Genomic DNA, 19,190 nt, shown 5'->3' with positions numbered 1-19,190 from the left:
GTCCATAAAATCTGTTAAGCGCACAATTTCCTATAATACTCATAAAGTGGATTTTCATGTGGACATTTACTGCGAATTTAACAAAATATCTACAATAGCGCAACATCTCAGAAGCCGATCATCGCTTATTCTATCAACGGCGTCAGCCACTCTGTCATCATTTACCACGTTCGACTGAATGATAAATTGCACACGTGCGTTCGTTATGGAGAACTCGTCTCCAGCACAGTAGGTCGCGCTATTAAAGCTGCTATAGTCACAGACAGGAAGAAGTTGTCTGCAGAGACACCAGCATTAAATTTTTTCAGTCTGTTCCACGTTAAGTTTTAAATCACGTTTTGCGCAACATTTAAATTATGTTTTAGCTAAATATTTCTAGTTCGACTGAAGATTCGGATGAAAAACGTTTATGTTCTGACGTTCTGCACTTTTCACGCGGCTTTGAATACAGCTCTATAATGGCGATGCTACTTTTAAATACCATTATTTTTACGTTACTGTGGAGTATGTTGTGCGTTAAAGGTAAGATGTTAAAGTGTTTTTGATCTTGTTATCACAAAATAAACGTGTTTATGGTATGTGAATAGGTCATTCATCTGCTATGCGTTCCCCCTTCCGCAGTTGATGACAGTATGGTATTGATTCCGGGTGGAATCATGAACATGGGAACGAATGCGGTTAATGGCCGGGATGGTGAATCGCCTATTAGAGCTGTGACCGTCGGGTCATTTAAGATAGACAAATACCCTGTTACTAACTCCGATTTCAGGTAATTTAGTCAAACATTAAAAACGTAATTTTTAATATCTGTTCTGATATTAGCAATAATGTGATCTGTCAAATCTTGAAATACAAACTAATTTCAGAAATAATTTTATAGTCACTGAAAGCACCAGATGTATATCTTCTTGATTATCTGATAATCGGAGATTTGCTTTTACGTTTCACCAAATTATTTCACATAGCAAATGGATAACTGTAAGATGAATAAAGAATACCACACTCCTAACATGATTTTAACACTAAAGTGTTTGGGCAATGAGTCCACATCATCATTCCCTCTATTTTCTCATTATTATTTTTCATCCAGGGAGTTTGTCAAGTCACAAAAATATAAAACAGAGGCTGAAACATTTGGTTGGAGTTTTGTATTCCAGGACTTTGTGTCTGAGGAGATGAAAAGCAAGATCACACAGAAAATTGAGGTATGAATGCATGATGGAGGACAAATAGGGTGACCTTGTTGAATAATAGGATAAGACTTGATTTTAGTGGAAGTATGACAAAACCATTTCACACCTTTTTAATATCCTTTTTATTATCTCATATTTAAATGAAGATCTTCTCTCCCCTGTAGTCTGCACCCTGGTGGTTACCAGTGGAGAAAGTGTTTTGGAGACAGGTAATTTGCTTATTTCTTGATGCAGTGAATTCCAAAATATATTTTTATTAAGTTATTTCTAATGTTAATGTATCCTTATGTTAATTATTTCTACTACTGTTGTAATATGTAATTATTTCTCTACATTTGTGTTGACATGTTCAGTGGACATCAGTGATCTCATCTTATGAATTTAACTCACCAACCGCAATCTTTTCTGTAAGCCCAGTGGACCAGGTTCTGGAATAAGCAGTCAGCTAGACTGCCCTGTGGTTCAGGTTAGCTGGAACGATGCACAGACCTACTGTAAATGGAAAAAAAAGAGGTTGCCCACAGAAGAGGAGTGGGAAATGGCTGCTCGGGGGGGGCTTGATGGTAAACCACACATCATTCAACTGTCTTGGGTTCTTGGGTTGCACCTTTTGGGTTCTTATTGATATTTTACACAGATTTTACATTACTTAAAAGAATAATACCATTGTGTGTTTAAGGAAGGATATACCCATGGGGAAACCAAATTCACTCCAGAATCGGTCCAACTTATGGCAGGTCTGTGCAGCTATGTTTTTGTGGAAATAAGCCTTAAAATGACTGTTTGTTTGTTGGTTAAATGATCATGTACTTACTGTAGGGGTCGTTCCCAGATGGAGACACAGCAGAGGATGGTTTTCATGGCACAGCTCCTATAACTGCTTTTCCCCCACAGAATAATTATGGTACCCAACCAACCACATATCTGCATTTATAATTATATAGTTATAATTATGGTACACACCATGCACTACACATCTGCATAGGGACATGCAAACAGTACTTTGTAAAAACCAATAGAAAGAGAAACTTTCACCACAAGAAAGAATGAGGTTTTCTGTCATTCTTTTAAAATGGCTTCTCTTATAAACTTGAAGTATTATTCCACATTGTTTCAGGTTTATTTGACATGCTGGGTAATGTATGGGAGTGGACCGCCACACCTTTTCCTTCTGCTCAGACCATGTATGTCCTGCGTGGTGCATCCTGGATTGACACAGTTGATGGATCGGCCAATCACAGGGCTCGTGTGACGACCCGGTCGGTCATAACTTCCTTTTACTTATCAATATTGTAATATTTATTACCTATTATCAGCTTCCTCTGTGTTCTTTAATGACTGATTTGACAATGGTTTTTAATTGAACAGTGGTTTATGATGAATGATTGCCTGTCTTCTGTAGAATGGGCAACACGCCAGATTCGGCATCGGACAATCTTGGCTTTCGCTGTGCTTCAGACTACAAGGCCAGGAAAGGCAGGAGCAAAGGAAGGACTGAGCTATGATTAACAGACAATTAAATATATGATTCCCATCATGCAATATGGTATTAATAATACGTTTCTCTCCCGTGGAGACCAGAATAGACATTACTTATGGGAATTATTTCCACTAAACACTGTGGAATAAAAAAAACAGCATTTTAACACAAACTTTCTTCCTTTTTCCTTTCTGCTTCTTTTCTTAGGTTACTATGGATTTTCTAAATATATATAGAAATATATATTAAAAACACCATGTACATATATTTTGTTATTTGAAACACTTTATAGTTTATAGTTTTCTGTGAGCTGCTGCTCCCCAGTGGCTCAGAGACCCGTTCCAAGCACCACATTCACTAAGTTCACTAAGCCTAGGAAAATCCCTTTATGTGTGAAATCCCTTTGGAACTGTAAATATGTTCATATTACTCTGACTTCACCTTTGCTAGCTGCGCTACATGCCATTCTGTGTGTTAACATAGACGTGATGTTAATATAGTCAGTTCGTTTTCCTGAATGGCTCCAGAGGTAAGGGTTGTCTTATGGAGTCCTTAGGGTTATTTCATTCTCCTCTGCTGCAATAGACAGCAAGATGAATTTAGGAGTATTTTCAAACAGGGCTGCTCTGTTCTGAGTCTGCCCTTTCTTCACCCAGTGGCCGTAGATCTTAAAGGCACAGGCATCGATCATCTTCCGTAGTGGTTTGATGGCGTAAGGGTCTCTGCGAATCACTTCCTTAGTTACAGGTTTGGCCCGGCGGTAGCTGCAGTAAATGCGCATGGTAGCCAGTACAGTCAGGCAGATAACCTATAAAATCATGGTGCCATATTTTAGAAACATTTAAAATATAGATACTTTTGCAATGTTTTTATATACTAAAGCTAGAGATGCCTCATTTTTGCCATTTGTGCCATTGATAAGAGCTGTTTTTACTGACCATATTGTTAATTGGGATTTGACTTTGTTTGTAGGACACGTATAAAAAATGTAAGAGCACATTTCTGTAGAAGGTAAAAAGTTAATTCCTGTCCCTCGTACCTTGAACTTCCTATAAGGACTGAAGTGGCGGACCTCTGCAACCTCATACTGCTGGAAGAAAGGGTGGTTTAGGGCCTCTGTAGCAGTATAGCGCCTCTGTGGGTCCACCACCAGTAACCTGGAAATCTACAGGAACACAGCATTACAAGGCATGCTTCTGTCAGCCTAATTACCAGAAGTACCTGCTACATCCCAAACTATGTTACTGTTTATAACTGTTTCTAACAGTTTATAACTGTAACAGTTATTCAGATCTGTTAAATTGGCCAGTGATGCACACCAGGTCCTTGACAGTATCAGAACGGTCATCCCACTCGGGAGAGCTGAATTCATATTTCCCAGCAAGAATCATTCGCAGCATCAGCATCTGCTTTCTGTGCCAAAATGGTGGGGATCCAGCCAGCAGAGTGTAAAAGATCACCCCGGAACTCCAGCTAAAACAGGACACAGAGACAATCAAACATTGGCTGCAAGACCTGTAAAAATGTCTTTAGAGGTATGCTTTGCAGTGAGGTACAAATACTTATTTCTATATGCTTTATTTGGGTCTGCAAGCTCAGTGGTTAAGGTTCTGGACTAGTAAGCAGAATGTTGCCAGTTCACAACTGTAAGTCACTCTGCCAAATAGTCACTCTTTTTCTGTCAAACCTGATATAACATCACCAGTACCACATTAACCAAAAAATTACCTTATTAGAGCAGGTGGCATAAAAAGCAAGATTTGTAGAAACTGCAGCCTCGAATGAGTTAAATGTCCCTGCTAGAGTCAGTAGGCGGTGCTTCAAAAGGAATAAAATGATAGCATCATATACTTACAGGTCAACAGCAGATCCATAGCCAGTGTGACAGGAGTCCATAGAGCATTCAATGATTTCAGGAGCTAAATAACCAGGTGTTCCATAAACCTCTGAGGAGAAGCAAGGACATAACTGCATGAACCTTAAATCAACCACATACTTACACACTGGACCTAATCAGTGTTTTTCCCCCCATCCCAGTAAATGCACTATTATTCTTTCCCTTTGCCTAATGGCAACTAGTTGTTGAATGTAAATGTTAGCTGAAACATCATCAGAAAGATTCACCTTTTAGCCTCTGTCCAGGTTCTATCTGGACAGAGAAGCCAAAGTCTGTTAACTTAAGGTTCATGTTATCATCCAGCAGGATATTCTCTGGCTTGAGGTCCCTGTGTACAATGTTTTCGGCATGAAGGAACTGCACCACTTCCAGCAGAGCACGCATGATCTTCCTGTCAACAGCAAGAAATCAGAATTATCTGACTTCCACAGGTTTTTTTACTCAGTTACTCAGATGATAACAATAACTTTAACCATTGCTGGATAATGAAAAATGGGGCTATGTTAATTGAAAATATTTTGCTTATGGCAAACATATATGGTAACCTCTTAAAACTGATCAAATTATATGACTATTTTCAGAAAGATATGTGGCTTAATTCTTTAAATAAGTATGTAATTTAATTCACATATTGCAAATTGGTAGAGATATCTGACCGTGTCTCTTTCTCATTCAGAGTCACTTTCTCTGTGAGGTAATCAAATAATTCTCCCCTCTTCATTCTGTCAAAGAGTGGAAGAGATTTACCATTAGTGTGATCAGCTAAGAAAAATGGCCATATAAACAACATAAGTTTTCAAATGTTTCATATCTGCCTTTTTGTTTTACTGTGGTGACATCAGCTGCTCTCATTGGTATGCTTGACATGATAGAGAGGATGTCATGTGAAGGGATTCCTAGTGGATATGATTACACTGGAAGGAATTATAAGGGGGAACCTTTCCTAAGAAACTGCAACTAGATTTGTTTGTACTATTTGTGGATCAGGACAAGTGAATGTTGGGAAGACCATGTGCTCTGTGTGTACTAGAGAGTGAAGGAGAAATTTTTTTTTAGCCACTTATCTTTATAACCAAAGGCTTTGCTTTCTCTGCAGTTTTGTTCTTGGAGTCAGCACCTTTCTGTGCAATTAGAACAGCTAAGCTCTTATAAGCATGCTCAAGGGTATCTACTGCAAAAAACATTTGAATACAACAATGTTTAATATAGCTAAGTACAAAACCTAGTGGACATTCTAAACTGAAGTGGAATGACAGCAAACATGCTAAGAGAGAGAAAGACAACACAGTCATACTCACAGGTCAAAAACTAAAAAGAAGAAGGCATTTGACTCAAAGCAGTCTTGCAGTTGTACTGTGAGGAAAGAAATAGGGCAAACCCTCAGTACAATTCCTTCTGTATATGGTTTTTTTTGTGTTTGTTTTTCTTTTTAGAAGGCATACATAATTGATTTTGATAGCCACATAATGTATTGTAATGTTCCAATATTAATATTATTTAAGGACAATTTATCATTTAGGATCAAAAGTTTAATCATTTATAAAATTTTAACAGGTGGAGGAAAAGGTAACAGATTTAAGAGACATAATCTCCTGGATAATCTAGCACTGGTATCTGGGATAATATGTTAGCTGGGGCTCTGGATACATTTCTTAATTTGCTCTGTGCAGTCTAGGATGGCATACTTATGTTCTTTTGTCCGGAGACTTTCCGAAGGATGTCAATCTCTTTTACAGTAGCCTCTCGAATCTCTTCTATCTCCTGGGGAGTCATTTTATCTGATGGTGTGATATCTATGATCTTTACTGCATATTCCTGGTTGGTTTGCTTGTCCACACAGCGACGAACCACACTGCTTACCCCTCTGAAACAAAAGACAAAGTAATTAATATTTTTATTAATATTAATCAACATTGATAAAGCATGTCACAGCATGTTACATTCATTTTCCTCTCACAATTCAAGTAGTATGTGATTGAAGGAGGGCAACCCTGTTCCTCTTTTGAAATCCCGTGCCTTAAACATTTACCTTCCTAGGATCTCTTTGGGTTCATATTTATTGTAGAACTCTTGTCCACCCACCCAGTCTGGAATATCCTCCTCTTTAGTCATTGTGATCTCTCAGATCAGGACTGAATTTACTGTGGAAAGAAATCCAGTCCGTTTTAGGACACAGTGTGCTCCCAGAGTTTGTTAGCAGTGGCTGTTGCGAATTGGCAGTCGCTAATTCGCGGGGGGTGGGGGGGGTGGGGGGAGGAATTATTCTTCAGAAATTATTCTTTCAGTTTCTATAGTGCACACTCTCAGCGATCGCCATTTTGTTTATAGAATAGCTTGTTACAATGTTAAAAGCATCTGCTGTCCGTTTTTGAAATAAGTTTACCGGTCGAGCGGCGGTAAATCTCTCTCTAAAAAAATAAAGGGAAAAGTTACGATCAGTGTTGTCGCAACAACTGTCTGCCTACGTTACCTTATCATTTACCTAGAAATTACTTACCAACAACTAACGCGTCTTCTGTTACGGTTTCTGTTCCCGAAGGAGCTGTCAGAACACAAAAAGGAGAAGTACCGTCGACACCTTCTTACAGTTAATTCAGTACGGGTCAAATATTTGTTGTCCCAGTCACTGCTGCTAAAATGTTCCCACCTTTTCACAAAAAAGAAAGAGAGAAAAAGAATCCACGTTTATAAATCTGTACTTGTCGTTCATTTACACCCCTTCAATGCTTCGTGGGTACACTGAGAAGAGTTTGCTATAAATAAGGTGTCAATGTTATTTGAGCACGGGTATCCTTCAGGGGCACCCGTAGAGCTTTACATTCAGTACCCATGTGTCAAGACAGACTGGGAGTAATAAAAGGATAACATTCCTCACTCAGCTCACGTTCTGGTCGCACTGCGTAAAACATACACTTCCAAAACGATGTAGACACGCTGTTCATTTATTGACATTTAGCAGACGTTTTTATACAAAGTGACTACAACTGCCACCGAGTACAATTCGAGCAATTGAGGGTTAATGGTTTTTCTCAGAGGCCCACAGTGGTAACATGGCAACGGTGTGGCTTGAACCAGCAACTTTCTGACTGGTAGAGTTCCTTAACTGATGAGCTATCTGTACTCTAGTAGTGAATAGTTCATGTGGGCTTCTCACAGGACACAAAATAGGAAAAAAACTCACTTGACATTTTCACAGAGTAATATATAATGAGCCAAATGCTTCATGTTAATATCTGGTGTTGGTTATATGGCTTTTTATTATCCTGTGCTTCTATGTCTCATAAATGTGTTTGAGCATGTGTATCCTAGCTACAGTCTAATTTATGACAGCCTTATGGAATAAAACCAAAGCGTAAGCTTTAGAGACACAGCCTGTGTGTTTTTGTGACGTCACTAGTTGAGCTTGCTATTTCTGAGTAGGCAGGAAAAACAAGTTTGCAGGCGTTCTCCTCTGTCTTTCTACCCTCTCAACAACACGTCTCAGTTCCGCAGTTTTTACCACTGGGGCTTCTACAAGGCAGCGGAGGGCCCTGATTCACATTTGACTCTTTTTCTACAACAGCACACAAGACAACTGGACAACTTTCAAAGACTTGGTGAAGACATCGCACCCCATGGAACAGATACAATTGCAGATAACGAGTGAGGATGATCCAAACCAAGGGTGTGTTTCTCCTATGGAAGAAGACAACTTGCCGCATACAAACAGGAACACTTTGAGCTTACCACTGTCCATGTTGGATGAGAGACAGGAGCATCTGCGAGCAGACAAAGAGAGTGAGAGCTCCATTGTGACAGATCAAGCTGATGGAATAGAGCGGTTGACTCTTAACTCCAGTCCAGGCCCATCTTTAAATAAACCCATCCAGTCATATCTACATGAAGTCTTGCCAGACCTGCTCAGGAGTGGGAGTCCACTCCGCAGACGAGTGTCCAGTCCTGTGTCAGACACGGTGAGAGAATATTAAGTTCAGGCCTGGTTTTGCATTCACAAACAAATATTGAAAGACCATAAGCAGATCTGAAATAGGGTTTATTTCTTGTGTAAAACAATTGAGAATCTGTGATTTCGATACTACAGAGATTGTATGGCCCCGCGCCACAAAATAACAATTGTAATTACACTGGAACAGCCTTGTTTTTGTGGGACATAGGACAATCATAACATTTTATTTTTTATGTATATATTTATTATACCTCTCTATGCAAGCAATTAACCTATAAGTTCTCTCAAGAAGTATGAAATACTGTACTGGAATGACCAGATTCCACTTGTGGAATCTGGATTTGCATGCGTGGGTATTTGCCCTGTAATTACATGGGTTAAGCCTGATTCTAAACGAACGCACCTTTAATAAGGAATCACTATTTTTAGCATTTAGCTATGCCCAGAAGACCCTCGCTTTATGTTCTGTGTTGCTATCTGTTTGTATTTAAGTAAATGTTTATGGCTATACTCCCATATTAGTAGTCTGAAATGTGAATTTGTTTTGGAATATATAGCTCACCATATGGCAGCACTGGATGCATATGAATGAGTGGGTGTAGCCTGTGTGTTCTTGACTCATTCTCTGCACCTGCAGTTGAAGCAGATGCGTCGGGAGGTGGAGCTCTCCCGACGTAGGAGTCTGAAGATAAAGGCCCAAGTGGATAGACTGCAAGAACAGAGTCAGGATGGCCTGGCCTGGAGTCAGCAGAGAGAACGGGTGAGATAAGCTGGACATCTTCATGCCGTCAGTTTTTTTTTCAGCCTGTGCTGACAAATGTATTTTTATTCAAGATGCATCAAATAAAGGCAGCTGCATTTTATTCAAGAGTATATTTTGAAGCTTTTCATGACTGTGCCATTCTTTAGCAACTTAGCCAAAGTTCAGGATTATTTTTGTACACTGAATTTGTTCAGTAATTATCTCCACTAATCAATAGGTAGCGGAGGAGATTCAGTCTATAGTGAAGCTGCTGTTGCCTCTGACTGATCTGGAGCCAGCAGCAGAGCCTGTCTCTCAGGACAGTCCAATTGATGCTGCACTGCTCCAGCTGCAGAATGTAGCACGCACGCTCGCCTTCAACCACACAGCTCATGTGAGTCTCACACTCACCAGTTCAGTTGAATACATCTCTGCAAACCTCCATGCTTGCTTTTGGTGAAACCGGTCCATTTGAACAGAATTGGGATCAATTTAAGTGAATCTTATGAAAATTTAGCCTGCTTTTTAATTTTTTTCATTACAAAATAATGTAATGAATCAGAAAGAAATCTTAATAAAACACTAATCATTCACAGAGAAAAAACAAAGATGGGAAAGTGGAAGATGATGGAGTGGTATTACAACAAGCTCTCCGGGACAGAGATGATGCTCTTGCAAAGTAAGTCCATATTTTTGGAGTGAGTAAATGCAATGTAATACAAAATGCAAATAGATGTAACTACATATGAAGTGGTCTTTCTGAAAAGAACTAAATGAATTCTTGATGAATGTCATTCTCTGTATTCCTCTGTTAAGTGTTGTCAATGTAAATGTTTCTGATAGGAAAAAAGCTATGGAATCAGAGCTTCTGAAAAGTAAGACAGAACTGATGTTATTGAACAACCAGTTACTAGAGGCTGTGCAGAGTAGGCTGGATATGGCCATTGAGCTGGAGGCGTGGAAGGTGGGTTTAACCTGATAAGGTGCTCTAGAACCTAGTAATACTGAATACAAGTCTGCACTGTATTGTATAGGTTTGTTTTTTTATAAACCATAAACACATTAGACCTGCGACAGAATATCTAGACTAGAATATTATACCCACCTAATTGCATCACATTCTAATTATAAACTTTATAAATTGTAAACATCATAAAAAAACATCTCACAAAAATGTTGATTTGATTCCACAAATCAGATAAAACAGACTAGGATTAATGTATGCTGTTAACTGAAATGGTGTGAAGCAGCTGGTAGCACTAGCTGTGTCACTGCAGGATTTTAGAGCCTGGAGTCAGAATGGCCATCTGGACTGTGCTCAGCTTCGAACACTGTTCCTTAAAACACAAGATACAATAAGCATAGTTATGTTCTGGTAACTTCTCCAGCTAATTGGGATAGTAATGAAAATATAACTGCCCCTCTTTCAGTCTCTCAGGGGCAATAATTGCTTAATATCTAATTCTAACCAGGTTCATGCCAATGAATATAATTGGTACTCTAATTACATGCATTTTTAACAGGATGATGTGCAGACCATCCTTCACCACCATGTGTTGAGTCAGCAGCAAGCAGAACAAGCCCAGAAGAAGCCCAAAGGTTTCAGTGCACTCCGGCGCTCCAAACAATATAGCCCTGTCCAATCACCATCCCCCAGCCGAGCATCCACTACAGCCTTCCAGTCCCCCAATACACCAGTGGTCCAGCGCTGGAAAGAACGATTGCGACGAGGGCGCACTCTTCGGCCATCCTCGGATACCTTTAACCAGTCAGTGAGCAGCAGCCCCAGTGGGTCTCAGACTCCAGGCAGCATCAGTGAGGACAGTTTTCAAACAATTTCTCTGACCTGAGCTTTAAGATTGTTCCCACTTTTTATTACAGTATGTTTGATTACTATAAAAAAAGAGGTCATGTCATTAATTTCTTGTTTTTTTTTTTATGCAGTTCATGTAATTATGTATTTCCTTGCACTGATTGGCACCATTCCAAAGAAATTACACTAGTTGCAAACTAGAATTTTTTTTTTGAAAAATATGTTGTTGAAGTATGATGAACTTTTTTGTGTAGACAAACATGAAGACCCATATCAAAACCTTTTATGAAGTATAAATACACATAACCCTTGATTAAAGACAAACTGACACCAACAGTCAGGTTTTCTGATCATAAAACTTGAACATTTATTTAGTTGGATATCTATATACAGAACCCAGCTTGCATGCAAGAGAAATACATCCACAGAAACTTTAGTTGACCAAGTTTTGTGAAATAACACGTGACAACACATAACCTAACAGATAGACTTTACTTGAAGAGAGGAACACTTTGCATGTTAAATGCTTGGCACAACATACAGCTGATTGATGAGTATCTGTGCACCACATCTCACCTAACAATACTACTGGTTTAGTTTCTTTACATTAGTATTACCAACCAGAAATCTGTTAAAACTAAATTGTTGTTCAGTCTATGGTCCTCAGAATTATAAAAAATTAAACTAATCCTACAACAGAACACCAGTATATATTGTCTGTGTTTTATCACAAACAAAAAACCCTTTATTGAGATCGTGCACAGCTGTAAGAATGTAATGTTTTATTGTGGTAGATAAATACATTATAAAGTACTGAAAGTAATGTATATTAAATAGTCATTTTAACTGTCCATATATTGACATCTATCTATTTCTATTTATTTAAAGGCTACAAAAAAAACCAAAGAACACTTTAAATTAGCCAACAAGATAAACTATGTAAATGACAAGACTTTCATTGATGCCAAAGCAAAGACACAGGAATATTTTGAGAACTGCCAAAACAAGATTTACCACATTTAATGTACAGTCATACATGAGCTCTGGTTTATAAAATTCTGAACAAACTATACAATTTTTCAGTCACCTAATTTCAGAAATTAGATGACTAGAAAACCATCCTATTTATTACACATTAGGTTTTGAAATTAAAATTTGTGGTATTCAATCATAGCAGGACAAAAGACATTCAATTAAACCTGCTTTATGAAGTGGTCCGCAGCCTTGGAAACATACCAAAGTAAACCATTCTCTAAAACCCCAAGCAAATTTTTCAGACTTTGCTTTGACCAGAAAGGGCCAATTCATCAATACCCCTCTGACAAGACAAACATAAGACAATGCATTTGCATTGCTGGTAACTGAATATTAGCTGATAAAAGTAAACTTCAGTTTTAGAAAGATAATTTCTAAAAAATACATATTAACATGTGCATGTTCACACCCATTCCCTCTTGCAACACAGTTTATCCTCATAACAAGGACCACTGGCAGTGTATGTACTACAAGCTACTCATATTTCTAACACAAGCAATATATACAGCTATTATGCGGTTGAGCAGATCAGTTAAATACCCTCTTGCATTTGGAGTTTAATTCTGCAGCATGTTTTATAAACCTAATTGACTTTCAAACATACACAAACATATAGCATAGACATCACAGTTGTAAGATATAAATATATTATTCTGATCATTATCCAATAGTAGTATGTCATATGTTCAGTATAATAATACAAAATACCATTCAGTCACAAAATACTGACACACATCCACAGTTAACAAAAGGTGGCCACATAAGACAAGCCTACTGAACCTGACAAATGGTGCTTTTTAGCATGTACCTGGCAGCATCATAGAATATAAGGTTATTTATTTACTCAGTTTTTGGTTAAACACACATCACAACACAGTCCTACATGCCACTCACATGAATATACAAACAAACAGGAAAACACACACCAGATACCTCTATAAACTCTTATTAAACCTATGAAAAACCAACTCACAACGATGCAGGACATAACTTATTTGTACAGCTTGTATATTTCTTGAAGTTAATAAGTGATGTCTACTCAGGAGAAAATCACCTGATGCTTTGAAAAACAAAATGCTATTTTTATGGAGCAGTGTGTCTATTGAAATAATATATTTTTGTTACATCTTATAAAATTAACTTTTGTATGACAATGAGAGGTACATGCATGCTCAAAAACAGTGCCAGAAACACCAGGTCCCTGCTGCATAGGAATCTTTGGACTTACTATTAGAACAAAGAAATTGTACATCTTCCACAGAATGCTGCAAGAATGCAAGTGTGCACCTGCCTACAGAGCCAACCTCACGATAAACAAGGCAGAGGGTCATCAAGTTCAGAATGATCACAATTGTTCCACTACAATGGTTTCCATTATGCAAAACAATGCTGTGGGCAAAGCAGAGCCCTGAAATGTAATTTATATGTATGAAATTGATAACTGTTTTAGAGAGAAACCAAGGTATTCAGTGTCAGTGAATCTTGAGAAAGTGCATACTGTAAATCTAAAAATAAATATCATGTTAACACATCTGTAACTCCAAATAACTATACTAACAAAAGATCAAGTTCTGCATTTGATGGTCAGGGTCTAATTTTAAAAAACAATGTGTTTGGTCCATGCCTTATGGACTTCACAATGTCCATATACCACTGAACCCACCTGTCTGAGTTGGCCTGGGTACTAGCTCTGCAGGAATCTGATAATGGAGCTTATGAAGTCCAGAGGCTTGTCAGCATGAATCCAGTGACTGGCATCAGGGATGTACTGGATATCTGCACATGGAAAGAGACGCTGGATCTCAGGGTAATCTTCAGAGCTTGAGTGAAACAATGAGAAAGGAAGATGTACATATTAACATACACAGAACACAAGACAGAAAAAGACCCAAGACAACTTAAAGAAATTTTGTGTGGTCAAAATGGGTTTACAACAAATGTAGTTATCTTTGCATGTTACTATGACTGCAAAACCACACAGCTACACATTCTTATAGTTAATTTTCACTAATCAGAGTAGGATGTGAATAAACATGGGAAAATGTAAGTATATTAATAGAATTCCAGGCTACAAAATCAGGAAAGGTGAGTCAGACATTTTATACAGTTTTTATAGAACATTTTGGAAGTAGAAATGTTATTTTATATTACAGAGAGGGAATTGGATAATGTGGCAATCTCACTTTTCAAGAACCAACTAAAAAGTCTCTACTTCCAAAACATTTTCTGTTACCTAATGTAAGCTGAGCTACTGCCACCCAGGAAGAGGGTGGGTCCTTCATAGGTGGTGTTAAACTCAGGGAAACCCATAATGTCATCCATGTGGTTTGATATAGCTTCTAAATTGACTCTCCAGGCATAATGTCCATTCTGCTCCACAAGATTAGTGAGGAGAAACTGTCGGACTGAATGCTCCTGTGTGCAAACCAAAGAAAGCAGCAAAATAAACACCATTTTTGTTAACACAAATATGCGAAAGTCTGAACTACGCAAGTTATTTTAAAGCTTTTACCTAAATATGTTCTGATTGACACAAAAATTTGATTTCATAACTGCAACCCAACAATCTTAATCAGTTGAAAGTGAGAATTTAATTGGCAATCGGTATGAAAGAAAAGGGTTTACTGTATTTACTGTATCCAATTTAGAATGCTTACTTTAACTTGCTTTCTGAGCTGATCTTCAGCTAGTCTGCGTGCTGTAGAGCGTGGAATGTCAGTGGCTATTTTCACCTCCTTCATAGCCTCAATATAGGCACGGAAATTGGTGCGAACTGATGTTGGTGCAGGACTAATGTCTACCACTACGAGTCGCTCCACCAAACTGGGCTATAATTGAGAGAGTAGTAAAACCATGGACAACAGAAGCTAGTGCTTATTTTCCAGACACTGACATGAACATATGTTCAAGTAATAAACAAACAATACTCTTATTTAAAATAACAGCACAATCACAACTGGTAATACCTGTGACAAAGCTGTAGCCATAGCAACTTTGCCCCCCATGCTATGCCCAATTAGGATACATTTTCCAATGCGCAACTGGCCAAGCAGATGCGTCAGGTCATTGGTCATTGCCTCATACGTCAAAACTGGGGTATGCATGCTCTTGCCATGGTTACGAGCATCTACTGTCAGCACCTGACTAGACAAAGTATAGTTAGGACACTTGCAAAGATACAGTTAGCTACTACACAGATATTCCTCTATATCAGTGGTTACTCAACATACAAAGTAAATGAATGAATGGTACAATGTAAAGAAATATTAAAATGAATTTTAGGTTGGGTGGCTATAATTACCCATTATGACAACAATGCACATCAAATCTAGTACACACCTCATCTCAACTTATCCCCAAAAATAATGCACATCTCAGGATGGTACTAGCACCTTAATTTTGATTCTATAAAACCATTATAAATGTTTAAACCCATTAAAAAATATATACAAATCTCCCATACCTTCCGGCCTGTCCGCTGAACTAGAGATTTAGCTATAGAGTGAAAGTTTGATTTGCTCCCGAATAAGCCATGTAGAAAAACGAGAGGTGTGCTGTCCCCTTTCCCGTCAAACACGTCATATGTCAAGCTTACAGGACTGGGGAAGAATATACAGTGTATACAGTGAATATTTTGATTAAATTTGTGAGGGTTTACTCAATATAGATTTGAGACTAATATGGATATAAACTAGCTTAGCTGTTACAAACCTGATGACTATAGTCATCTTAAAATGTCTAATAAAGATAACTATCATTTTGTGTTATATGGGTGCATACAGAGAGGCATAACCTGATTATAAAATTAGAATACATATCTGTGAACTAAGGTGTTGTGGTAACGACACGGTTGAACTTGAAGTAAGCTAGTATGCTAGATAGCAAACTACCTAGATACGCTAGCTAAACATCTAATACTAGCTAAATGCCACACTGAGTCTATCGTTAGCTGACTAGGTAGCTAGCTAGCAAGCTCATGTATTCAGTTCTCAGCAAATAGACAGCAAGGGCTAGACATACAAGCGCTGAACCTCTCAATTCACGTATGCCCCTTAAAATATCGTTAGTGTATTTAAAGCAAACAACATCAAACTGCAGCAGGCACATAGCGCAAGCAAAGGCTCACTTCCACTGTGAAAGCCCATGACCCTTTACAACAGCCCTGACCATGAAATGTGTCAACACCTGGTAGAGTTAGCAGCGCTGTCACGCCGAACACAATCCAGTCGAGATGCTCCGCTACAAAAATATTGAGATCCACCTACTGACAACCACTGCGGTTGTCCACAAAATAGACCTTTCGTAAACATACGACACAGGACGCTCATAGTAGTATTTCACACCTGGACTACCTTAACCAGAGATAATCGTTCATTTGACTCCAGTTTATGATTTCAAAGGTCGTGACGTTCAACTAAACGCAGAGAATATGACGCTATGGTCCAGCTGATGTATACGTCATGACGTCGTGCGTATAAAATGAATCTTATAAAATGAAAAATACTTAAATACTAAATACCGTAACTTAATTAGCCAGTAAGCCCATTATCAATGAATAGACAACAAGAAAATAACTTGACACTGAAGGACCAGATACAATCGATCAAATTTAATTTGCTGCCTGTCACATTTTAGCCAGTTCACGTATTTATCATCCACATAACCACAAAGTGGCGCCAGAGACCACAAAGACCTTATAGTCTCGTACAGTTTTGACAGACAAAAGTAAAAGTAGGTATATTTCTCTACATAAGTGGTGTTACATTTACGCATCTTGTTTGATCGTCCAGTAAACTAGTTTGTCACGCCAATATGTAGACTAAGTGTCATGTACATTTTGATTCTACTCTCTCCCAAGCCAACTACTGACCGATGGGTGGCGTTTTACTCCCACTGAACCTCTAACTCCCCCCCCCCCCCCCCCCCTTTTTTTTTTAGCTCATTTTCGCACGTCGGTCATTGCGTTGTTATTGCATCAATTCATGGAATTTTCTCATTGTTCCTTTTTTTTGTTCAATAAATGTTTTTTGTTTGTTTGTTGTTAAAGGAGATCAACACGTGGAATCTTCTAATTTAATAGCTAGATGATGTGTTGGCTAGCAATGAGCTCAAGTATGTAGGTTACAAAATCTAGTTGTTAAATTTGAGATAGTTTTGTCACACAGTCTTTTGAAGTTAACGGTCAACAAATTCCCCTTCCCTGCCTCTCGGCATTGTGCAGTCATTACAGGTGATTTAATATCAGGCGTCATTGTGTAGTGTGTCAGCTTAACTGCAATTTGTTGACGTATGACTTGAGAGAAAGGAGGGAGTTAGCGAGACCACGTCCTCCTCCATGCTTGCCGCCATAGGTGACACTGCATTGGCCACAGAGCAGCGAATACACAGTGTAACTATGGTGAGAAGGGAGGGAAATGAGGAACGCAAAGTGTCTAGAAATTAACAAACATGAATACTGTGAAGCTGGTTTTTTTTAAACGTGGTTAAATAAGGTGGCAGCAGGCAAAATGTGCCTCGGTAGCCCACAAAGAAAGTAAGACAGTAGAAATGTGTTCACAATCTCTAAGCTTTCAAGAGTTATTTTACCAACCCTAACACGTCTTCTGCCAAATGCTGGAAATGTTCCCCAATCTCACACAGCCTACGCCTGATTCCTTGCGCCAAGACTGCTGTTTTATAAGTCATCTAGATCTAGCCTATTTGGAGCGAGCACTGCTGTGTAAGCGCCTTAAAGTATGGTGAATGAATTTCAGCGTGACATCATTAAGCCTGTAGCATAATAAAGTAGGCAAATAAGCGACCGCACGTTGCAGTATCGGTCATGTGACGCAAGTCTCGTTCCGATCACTTTACTAGGTGCCCAGGACAGTTTATCAACGTTTTAAAGTAAATGGGCAAAGGGGGTCAAAAGAAAACGCAAAGTCACGTCATTGTCAAAAACGGACAAGCGAACAGGCTACTATTAAAGGCAACTAAAAACAAAAGTGTGTGTGTGTGTGTGTGTGTGTGTGTGTGTGTGTGTGTGTGTGTGTGTGTGTGTGTGTGTGTATATATATATATATAATGTTCCGTATAAAATATAAAACAGGAAGTAAAACAGGCACACATTAATTACACGCCAAGTCATAAACACGTCCCCAAGTTTTCATAATGCAAAGCAGATAACGCAGTATCTAATGAGATGTGTATGGCGACAGGATGTTTTTCCTTGCCTGCACTACTCATTACTCATTTACTGGTTGTCATTACTATATCATTGCTCATTCACCTGAATTAGTGTAATAGCAAATAGGAATTTTCAAATAACCTTACAGCAAGAAATATGTTCATAAAAAGTAAAAGCACTTTTGCTATACAGTTTTGCTGATCAGTTCCATAGTTGTAGTTATAAGAAACCATATAGGAAACCTAAGAGTAGAACCTAAGTGAATGAAATCAGTTATTTTCCACTACTGACCTTTTGTGTTTTAAAATTAAACTCTTAAGATTATTAGCAGGGGGAGTAATCAGTTAGGCTACATGTTGTACTTTGACCATTTGTGTATACTAGTGGTATTCTCCATGGTAACCTACCATGTTGTTCTTAGGAAGGAACACAGACATTATCAAGTGGAAGAGATTTTGTTAGGTGAAATGAAGTAAATTGGGTTGGATATACTTTATTATGCTTTATTAAATTTGTCCTGGCCTTCAGCAGCACTGATCCATTCATGCATTCATGTTCATCCATCACAAGACCAACACAAACACCAATGCACATAGATAGATAGATAGATAGATAGATAGATAGATAGATAGATAGATAGATAGATAGATAGATAGATAGATAGATAGACAGACAGACAGACAGACAGACAGACAGACAGACAGACAGACAGACAGACAGACAGACAGACAGACAGATAGATAGATAGATAGATAGATAGATAGATAGATAGATAGATAGATAGATAGATAGATAGATTTGACCAACCTACAAAAACAAACACTATCACTTTCCAAGGTGACAGTGAAGTCCTGTTTGAAATCCTGCACACAGTATAAACATATAGGTACCAATAATCAATACACTACATATTCCATT

General features: G+C 38.3%; 4 protein-coding genes across 11 annotated transcripts; 2 read left to right on the top strand and 2 right to left on the bottom strand.

Annotated features, from left to right (window-relative positions):
- Positions 1-261: 261 nt before the first annotated feature.
- On the top strand, positions 262-2,845 carry sumf2 (sulfatase modifying factor 2). Its single transcript, XM_027004120.2, is given in 10 exon segments — positions 262-522; positions 622-769; positions 1,091-1,205; positions 1,358-1,402; positions 1,606-1,756; positions 1,873-1,904; positions 1,907-1,930; positions 2,013-2,097; positions 2,311-2,452; positions 2,596-2,845. Coding segments are annotated over 10 exon segments (909 nt in total). The 5' UTR covers positions 262-458; the 3' UTR covers positions 2,699-2,845.
- Positions 2,846-2,945: 100 nt separating this feature from the next.
- On the bottom strand, positions 2,946-8,377 carry phkg1b (phosphorylase kinase, gamma 1b (muscle)). 6 transcript variants are annotated; one of them, XM_027004042.2, is made up of 11 exons: positions 8,297-8,377; positions 7,068-7,112; positions 6,600-6,711; positions 6,256-6,434; positions 5,869-5,923; positions 5,227-5,292; positions 4,798-4,961; positions 4,529-4,619; positions 3,993-4,146; positions 3,713-3,838; positions 2,946-3,481 (listed from the first exon to the last, which is right to left on the bottom strand). In XM_027004042.2, the coding sequence occupies exons 3-11, from the start codon at positions 6,680-6,682 to the stop codon at positions 3,215-3,217; spliced, it is 1,185 nt and encodes a 394-aa protein (XP_026859843.1). In that variant the 5' UTR covers positions 6,683-6,711; positions 7,068-7,112; positions 8,297-8,377; the 3' UTR covers positions 2,946-3,214. The 6 variants fall into 6 exon arrangements, with proteins under 6 accessions (XP_026859843.1, XP_026859834.1, XP_026859869.1 ...); XM_027004033.2 differs by lacking the exon at positions 8,297-8,377 and adding an exon at positions 7,218-7,329; XM_027004068.2 differs by lacking the exon at positions 6,600-6,711.
- On the top strand, positions 7,919-11,317 carry bicdl2l (bicaudal-D-related protein 2-like). Its single transcript, XM_027004079.2, has 6 exons — positions 7,919-8,523; positions 9,154-9,276; positions 9,497-9,652; positions 9,855-9,937; positions 10,102-10,222; positions 10,782-11,317. The coding sequence occupies exons 1-6, from the start codon at positions 8,185-8,187 to the stop codon at positions 11,106-11,108; spliced, it is 1,149 nt and encodes a 382-aa protein (XP_026859880.2). The 5' UTR covers positions 7,919-8,184; the 3' UTR covers positions 11,109-11,317.
- Positions 11,318-11,408: 91 nt separating this feature from the next.
- abhd11 (abhydrolase domain containing 11) lies at positions 11,409-16,524 on the bottom strand. 3 transcript variants are annotated; one of them, XM_027004100.2, is made up of 7 exons: positions 16,292-16,524; positions 15,570-15,705; positions 15,073-15,246; positions 14,764-14,934; positions 14,340-14,521; positions 13,770-13,926; positions 11,409-13,514 (listed from the first exon to the last, which is right to left on the bottom strand). In XM_027004100.2, exons 1-6 carry the CDS (start codon positions 16,432-16,434, stop codon positions 13,791-13,793), a joined length of 942 nt encoding a protein of 313 aa, XP_026859901.1. In that variant the 5' UTR covers positions 16,435-16,524; the 3' UTR covers positions 11,409-13,514; positions 13,770-13,790. The 3 variants fall into 3 exon arrangements, with proteins under 3 accessions (XP_026859901.1, XP_026859892.1, XP_026859909.1); XM_027004091.2 differs by having other exon boundaries at positions 11,409-13,926; XM_027004108.2 differs by lacking the exon at positions 16,292-16,524 and having other exon boundaries at positions 11,409-13,926; positions 15,073-15,250; positions 15,570-15,660.
- Between the last annotated feature and the right edge of the window lie 2,666 nt (positions 16,525-19,190).

Source organism: Electrophorus electricus, chromosome 6 (genome assembly GCF_013358815.1).
Source record: "Electrophorus electricus isolate fEleEle1 chromosome 6, fEleEle1.pri, whole genome shotgun sequence".
Classification (NCBI taxonomy): Eukaryota; Metazoa; Chordata; class Actinopteri; order Gymnotiformes; family Gymnotidae; genus Electrophorus; species Electrophorus electricus.
The sequence above is the reverse complement of the archived record's forward strand: the minus strand, read 5'-3'. Positions and strand labels throughout refer to the sequence as shown.

What these genes read in the sequence shown, in the direction of transcription:
- phkg1b (XM_027004042.2), bottom strand. Translation starts at nt 6,682, where the DNA reads ATGACTAAAGAGGAGGATATTCCAGACTGGGTGGGTGGACAAGAGTTC. An exon ending in ACCTGGACAGAGGCTAAAAG is followed by an intron (nt 4,620 to 4,797) that starts GTGAATCTTTCT and finishes GCTTCTCCTCAG; the next exon opens with AGGTTTATGGAACACCTGGT. An exon ending in GTCCTTATAGGAAGTTCAAG is followed by an intron (nt 3,482 to 3,712) that starts GTACGAGGGACA and finishes ATGATTTTATAG; the next exon opens with GTTATCTGCCTGACTGTACT.
- bicdl2l (XM_027004079.2), top strand. Translation starts at nt 8,185, where the DNA reads ATGGAACAGATACAATTGCAGATAACGAGTGAGGATGATCCAAACCAA. An exon ending in GGAGTCAGCAGAGAGAACGG is followed by an intron (nt 9,277 to 9,496) that starts GTGAGATAAGCT and finishes ACTAATCAATAG; the next exon opens with GTAGCGGAGGAGATTCAGTC. An exon ending in CCTTCAACCACACAGCTCAT is followed by an intron (nt 9,653 to 9,854) that starts GTGAGTCTCACA and finishes AATCATTCACAG; the next exon opens with AGAAAAAACAAAGATGGGAA.
- abhd11 (XM_027004091.2), bottom strand. Translation starts at nt 16,434, where the DNA reads ATGAGCGTCCTGTGTCGTATGTTTACGAAAGGTCTATTTTGTGGACAA. An exon ending in AGCGCTGCTAACTCTACCAG is followed by an intron (nt 15,706 to 16,291) that starts GTGTTGACACAT and finishes ATTCTTCCCCAG; the next exon opens with TCCTGTAAGCTTGACATATG. An exon ending in AGTAGCTCAGCTTACATTAG is followed by an intron (nt 13,927 to 14,339) that starts GTAACAGAAAAT and finishes GTTTCACTCAAG; the next exon opens with CTCTGAAGATTACCCTGAGA.